Below are 6,650 nucleotides of genomic sequence, written 5' to 3'. Positions count from 1 at the left end.
CCTCTAAATCTTCCTCACTTAATTTACAGCTCACTTCGTTACCATTATCTTCAGTCAACTTATCAAAATTATCAGGAAGTTGATTAATTGATGGATTAGGAATGACATTGAAAGTGCAATTTTGGATGTTTTCACAATCTTCATCAGTTACGACTTGCTGCATTGCAGTGCTTGGCAAAAGTTTTTTGATAATCATTATGTTCACGGCAGAATCCAACATGTAATGATCACCTAATGCCTTTTTCACAGCTTTTCCAATCATCATTTGACTCACAGTATTAGGTCCGTAACAGCACTGCAACAGTTTGCTGAGTCCAGAGCCATTCATGACATTGCCCAGGCTTCCCAAAAATCTCATAGGCATATGAAATGGACCAAGGCGACAGACAATTTTAAGTTTCTGCATTTGAATTATATCAATAGCTTTGAGCCATAATGGGTGATCAAATGTCACACAACGGGTCGGTATGTGCATTTGTTGTGCCTGTTTTATGATGTACAGCAATGTTGAATGCACACATGTCACGTCGTTCGGGTTCATATCTATGATAGGATGCATAAGTATTATTGCTTTTGTTGGAACTTCATTACATGTGCTGATGTCATGCATTAATCCAGACCAACCTACTCTTGGATTTGATTCACTAGAGAACAACCAACCAGCATACCACAAACATCCTCAGCAGTAGGTACTGGTTTTTTCATTTTTGCAAGTATCTCCACAACTGGTTTGAATGACATCACAGTCATGCTGACTTGCTAGAATACTCGTATGTTACAATAGGTATGGCGTTGTTCCCGATAACGTCATTTACATTACTTCTTCGTAGACGAGATACAGGTAACTCATGATTTCTATCTGCAGCTGACAAATTAGTGTAACATTGTGTTGACATGGTGTTGACAGAGATAATTCCCATGCCATGAAACGAATTAAGACCATCAATAGTGCAAACATTATGGTCAACATTGTCAAGTAAGAATTGTGTAAAAAAATCGGGACAATTCAGCTTTGGCTCACACTCCTTCAACTGTTTAACTGACTGTTTAAAACAACAAACTTCATCATATGAAACACTGAACCCAAGTCTGTACAACATGTACAGAAACACTCAAGCCTTATGGAATTGGAACTATAACACTATTGTCTTACTGCCTGAACTATAGTATGTCCAATAGATACTCGCTTAATATCGTTGCAAATAAGATTATCAATCTTATTTGCAACGATATTATCCAATTCTTGGCAGTCTGCATATTATCAAATTCTCTACATGCCGGATAGTTGTCCATCGAATAATTTGCGTCACGTATAGCTAACTTCAACAATTTTGCAGCTGTAACAACTATACGCTTGCTATCCTCTTGCACATTACTCTTCCGCGACTCATACCATTTAGAATTCACTAAATACGCTGCCATTTTTCACCAACAAATCACATTTTTTCTACCTTCAACTTCAGCCAAAACAACATGGTCTTTATATCGATCAGTTAATTTAACTTTAAGCCAGGGTTTAGAATAAATTTGATCACTACCTGCAAGTGATCTAGCTTTTTCAGTTAACTCAGCTAATGTGAGCAATTCATTGTCAGACATCTCTAACCACGCACATAGTTTTTAAAATGCCGCATCTTTGTTTCTATCAACTGGACGGCCGGATTTTTCAAATGTTGATGATGCAGAATAGTCTGTATGACACTTCCTATGATAAAATGCCTCTTCTGCAACTAGACAGTAACATGAATTCAGACAAGCTTGCACTTCAATAGCCTGTGTATCAGTTTGTCCTGGCATTAATAAACGCTTTGCATAAGTTTCTAGAACCCTACCTCGAAGTTCAAGTGTCTAAACACGCCTATAATCACATCTATCAGGATGTTTGCATCCTGTATGCATAGTTGTGTGCACAGAAAACAATGAGACTTCTATTCAAATGATATTGAACATGACCTTAGTACTTTACATGCAAGAGTGTTAGCACCATCATTTTTTTTGGCAGTCATTTCTTTTTGATGCTCGACTAATGCTATAACTGTTTGTGTACTTCTTGCGACAGTCATGTATTAGAACTACTGGTGGGCCAGATAACATTTAATTGTTCAATTCATAATCATTATATGACATGCGGTATGTTATCAATGATTCCAAGCCTTTTTTGCCAACACCAACAATGTTTTCTGCATCTTGAATATCAAATTGTGATCAAAATATGACACAAACAGATTCGTTGAAAATGGCAGACATTTCGTGCAGCACAACTCTTAATGGGATACACACAAGCAGCAAATATTTTTTGGTAGCAAAGTAACCAGAAGCTTAATAAACACTTGCCAAGATCACAGATGACAGAAAGCTTAATTGAAGAGTTCTGCACCCAAACATCAATAAATTCAAAACACCAGTGTATCTGTAAACAACTACTTTCATCATATTCATCATATGCATCATATGATGACAATAAAAAATGCAAACGAAATACCAAGAAACAAACAAACATACTCACCAATCAGCTATTCCACACCAGCAGACAGTTTAACACGCAATTAATCTAAAGAATGAACGCCACAAAATGTAACTTGTGAAATTCGCAAAGCAACACATACAGCCTGTAATACAACGGTCTAACAACACATACAGCCTGTAATACAACGGTCTAACAAACAATCAACTAAAAGTCATATTTTAAACCAATAAACAATCGAACAGGTGTTCATAATTCTATAACCAGTCTATAAGCAATAGTTTAATCATAAACATTAACATTAACAAGAATGCGCAATATGCAAATGGAATATTATCGTTCAGTGACTCTAAGTGCACTTTTCAACGGGATGCCCAAGGTTGATTACTCTAGATTTTTGCATACACGATGCCAAATATATCTTCTACAATAATCACAACTCAAAGCTTTGTACAGAATTAACTACCGGTTTATCAAAATATACTACTGAACGACCCGACTAAATAAAGACTTGAATTATAGACAGCTGGGAGACTGGGAGACATATTGTTTTGAAAATGGATATAGCAAAAGGTGACAATAAAGCACTTTACAATAAAAGTAAAAAAAGAAAAATTGAAGATGAGAACAGATCATTTCATGGTGATTGGACAGAAAAAAATGCGTTTATTTAAAAAGAAAATAAACCTATGTGTTTAACTTGCAATACTGAACTAGCTCATAATAAGACATGTAATGTTAAATGTCACTATGAAACAAAACATATGTGTTTTTCTGAAGAATATCCTAAAATTCATGTCATAAAAAAAATAAAATAGGCTTGCTTAAAACAATATTTAAAAATCGGCAAATAAATATTTCATTTTCCAGCAAAGAATCAAATATTACAACAGAAGCAAGTTTTATTATTGCTTGGAACATTGCAAAAAGTAAATATCCGATTGAGTGTTTGTAAAACAAAATGTTATTAATATGAACTTAGTTTTAGATCCTAATAATAGCAAAATTCAAAGGTTAATTTCAAATATTTCTGTTTCTCTACATATAACTAAAAGAAGAATATCGAAATTAGTGTCGAAGTTGTACAGGATTTGTTAAATGACTTAAAAAATTGTGAAGCATTCAGTTTAGCATTGGATAAATCAACAGATATTCAAGATAAACCTCAAATGGCAGTAATTGTTAGATACGTTACATCAGATGTATTTGTGAAAGAAGAGTTGCTAGATTTAGTAGAGCTAAAAGACACAACTCGTGGAATTGATTTAAAGGAAGCCCTTGACACTGTTCTGGTAAAAACCAATGCTCCCAAGAACAAGCTTGTTAGTGTTGCCTCAGATGGTGCAAGAGCAATGGTTGGAAAACACATTGGGCTTAAGGGTTTACTAAATAGTGATCCTATGTATCCAGAGTTTATCCCAGTTCATTGTGTTATTCATCGAGAACATTTAGCAGCAAAACATATCGGTTTTGGAGATTGTAAATTATATTCGATCTTATACAAAAAATGACAGACAGTTTAAAAATTTTATTAGTGAATTGGATCTTGCTGGCAAACCAAATGACTTGTTGTTTTACTGTGCTGTAAGGTGGCTTTCAAGTAGTGACGTTCTTTATAGGGTTGCAGAACTATTAGAACCAATTAAATGTTTTTTGCTTGAAAAACAGAAGACGATGTGAATTTTTTGCAGGGTCTTTTATTTTTAACTGATGTTATGCAACATTTACAAAATCTGAATTTGTCGTTTCAGGGAAAAGAAAAAATATATCTGATCTTGCTCAGACTATATTTAGTTTTCAAAAAAAATTGCTCTATTTCAAAAAGATCTTACCTTGAAAACTTTTAATCATTTTGTTGCATTCTTGTATTCGTTTATATATATATATATAAATATATATATATATATATATATATATATATATATATATATATATATATATATATATATATATATATATATATATAATATATATATATATATATATATATATATATATATATATATATATATATATATATATATATATATATATATATATATATATAAATAACAACTATCTAAGCGTTTTTCAACCTTCTGTTTTATTACAAAAAATCGTATATAAATGCAAAGTTATAATTCCCATGACCATTATAAAATAACAATAGTCATTAAAAGCCATAAATGAATGCGTGACTTTCATCACGTTTATCTACGTGACTTTTACCACGTATACGTAATAATTGTAATTCACAAACTTTAATAAAACATGTCCTCTTGGTGAATTAACTCATAAGTCTAATCGTTGTGGGGATCTTATTATTCGTCGGGAGCGCGTTATCGTTTGTTCGTTGCAATTATTTCAACTTGAACGGCATTCTCGTTATATCTTCCTTTACCGTTACCAACTTCATCTTTTGGTATATCAAGACCATCGTTAAACGAGTCTTTTTTATTATGAGATTTCGGAATACGGCGACGCAAGTGTGAGATATATCGTGGGAATACCCTATTTGCGGTTTCGACGTCAAACGACCAGGCATTTTGCTTCCGTACGATACCAGGTATCCAAGAGTTTATATTTTTCGACTTTCTTACGTGTATTGACACCTGGAATAAACGACGTTGATTTTTGCTTAAATTGCTGCGATGGACTTATTTATTTTTGCTTAAATTACTGCGATGGTTTATTCAGCCTCTTTTTTGGTTACCAGTTTGCGACACACTGTATACCGTGATGGGCCGCAGTCAATCATTGATAAGTATCGTTCTGCACCTGCATGCGTCGCATCGAGAGCAACCTGATTCCAATTCTGCTTTACACTCAGCTGACCATGCTTCCATTTTACGGAATAAGGATCGATGGAGTTGCACTGGTTACAACTTGCAATGACTGCTGAAACCTCCTTACGTGATGCATTCTGGTTGTTTCGTAAACAGAGTTGCAATGTTCGATCGACATCAAGATGACCAATTGAGTGAACTTTCCATATGTCTTTCTGTTGAATTATTCCGGTTGCACACACTCTTCTGCACCATTTTTGAGGGATTCGTGAAAGTCGATCGGCCAGATTTAGTTCAGATGGAATCCATTGTACAATAATCCTAATACCTTTTGCTATTTCCTTTATCGTATTCAGCCGTCGTTGTACTAGCAGTTGAGAAATTCCCCGAGTCTTTACGCGATATTTTTCTTTTAAAACTGCGTTTAACCATCCCACGGTGCCCTTGCTATCGCTGTATACTGTGAGTTCTCTTACATCCCATTTACTGGCTAAATTTAACCCTCGAAGTATCGAATCAAATTCACTTATATTAATATGGTGCGTATCACTCCTTGGTCGTAGCCATGCTGCATCTTCAATAACGACTCCTCCAATAAGGAGAACTACACCCAGTCCTATGGACGATGCATCACAGTAAAGCTCAGCTTTTCCTTTCACTGGTACGAGCCATTTCCCACCAACTGAGTCCTCTTTTTCCAAACGGTGAAGCAACTCTTTCATTTTTTCTTTGCAATCTTCAGAAACATACTCATTCCATGGAATATTTCCAGCTAATCGTTTGATGTATGAAGCTTATAAACGCAAACTTCCTGCCACTGGGTAATGTTCAATAAGTTTACTTAAATTGCTAAAAAGCTATGATCGTGTGACTGCATTTGAAGATTCGAATTGTTCTACACTGTTCCGCTTCCATATCAATTCCCCATTTTTATTTTGTTCGACTCTCAATCCTAAAACACGTCCTTTTTATAGCTCTTCTGAAGGTTTACACTGCAACCCAAATTTCTCAAGATGCTTTGCTACATTTTCAGCTGTTTCTACACTTTCATTGACAAATATATCATCAATGTAATAATCACATGCTTTCTTCACAGTAGAATTCATATTGAGTACGTGACGAAGAATTGTAGTCATTATTGTTGGAGCCACGTTGATGTCAAAACACATTCTGGTGAAACAATACCGTTCCCCATTTATAATCACAGTTTGATATGGCCACAGTTTTTTGTCAATGTGAATTTGAAGGTAGGCATTCTTAAGATCAAGGATTTTTGCACTTTCAATTTTCCTCCAACAAAAATCGGCAAACTTCGGCATTTGCTGTGTGACAATTTACAAATTCGTTGAGAGCTCGGAAGTCTCCCACTGGGCGTATCTTTCTACCTTTATTTTCTTGCACAACACACATGAGCGGTATCA

At 34.7% G+C, this 6,650-nt stretch overlaps 2 protein-coding genes across 2 annotated transcripts; one reads left to right on the top strand and one right to left on the bottom strand.

The window, feature by feature from the left end:
• Positions 1-3,021: 3,021 nt before the first annotated feature.
• On the top strand, positions 3,022-3,975 carry LOC136081541 (general transcription factor II-I repeat domain-containing protein 2A-like). Its single transcript, XM_065798866.1, has 2 exons — positions 3,022-3,128; positions 3,537-3,975. Exons 1-2 carry the CDS (start codon positions 3,022-3,024, stop codon positions 3,973-3,975), a joined length of 546 nt encoding a protein of 181 aa, XP_065654938.1.
• An 807-nt stretch (positions 3,976-4,782) lies between these two features.
• On the bottom strand, positions 4,783-6,365 carry LOC136081540 (uncharacterized). Its single transcript, XM_065798865.1, has 3 exons — positions 6,221-6,365; positions 5,157-6,001; positions 4,783-5,055 (listed from the first exon to the last, which is right to left on the bottom strand). The coding sequence occupies exons 1-3, from the start codon at positions 6,363-6,365 to the stop codon at positions 4,783-4,785; spliced, it is 1,263 nt and encodes a 420-aa protein (XP_065654937.1).
• Between the last annotated feature and the right edge of the window lie 285 nt (positions 6,366-6,650).

Source organism: Hydra vulgaris, chromosome 06 (genome assembly GCF_038396675.1).
Source record: "Hydra vulgaris chromosome 06, alternate assembly HydraT2T_AEP".
NCBI lineage: Eukaryota > Metazoa > Cnidaria > Hydrozoa > Anthoathecata > Hydridae > Hydra > Hydra vulgaris.
The sequence above is the reverse complement of the archived record's forward strand: the minus strand, read 5'-3'. Positions and strand labels throughout refer to the sequence as shown.

Excerpts from the sequence above, each read along its gene's own strand:
- LOC136081540 (XM_065798865.1), bottom strand. The coding sequence starts at position 6,365 with ATGACTACAATTCTTCGTCACGTACTCAATATGAATTCTACTGTGAAG. Across the intron at positions 6,002-6,220 it reads TGAGAAATTTGGGTTGCAGT|CTGGAAATATTCCATGGAAT; the intron begins GTAAACCTTCAG and ends TCAAACGATTAG. Across the intron at positions 5,056-5,156 it reads ATACAGTGTGTCGCAAACTG|GTGTCAATACACGTAAGAAA; the intron begins GTAACCAAAAAA and ends CGTTTATTCCAG.
- LOC136081541 (XM_065798866.1), top strand. The coding sequence starts at position 3,022 with ATGGATATAGCAAAAGGTGACAATAAAGCACTTTACAATAAAAGTAAA. Across the intron at positions 3,129-3,536 it reads GATTGGACAGAAAAAAATGC|TGTCGAAGTTGTACAGGATT; the intron begins GTTTATTTAAAA and ends TATCGAAATTAG.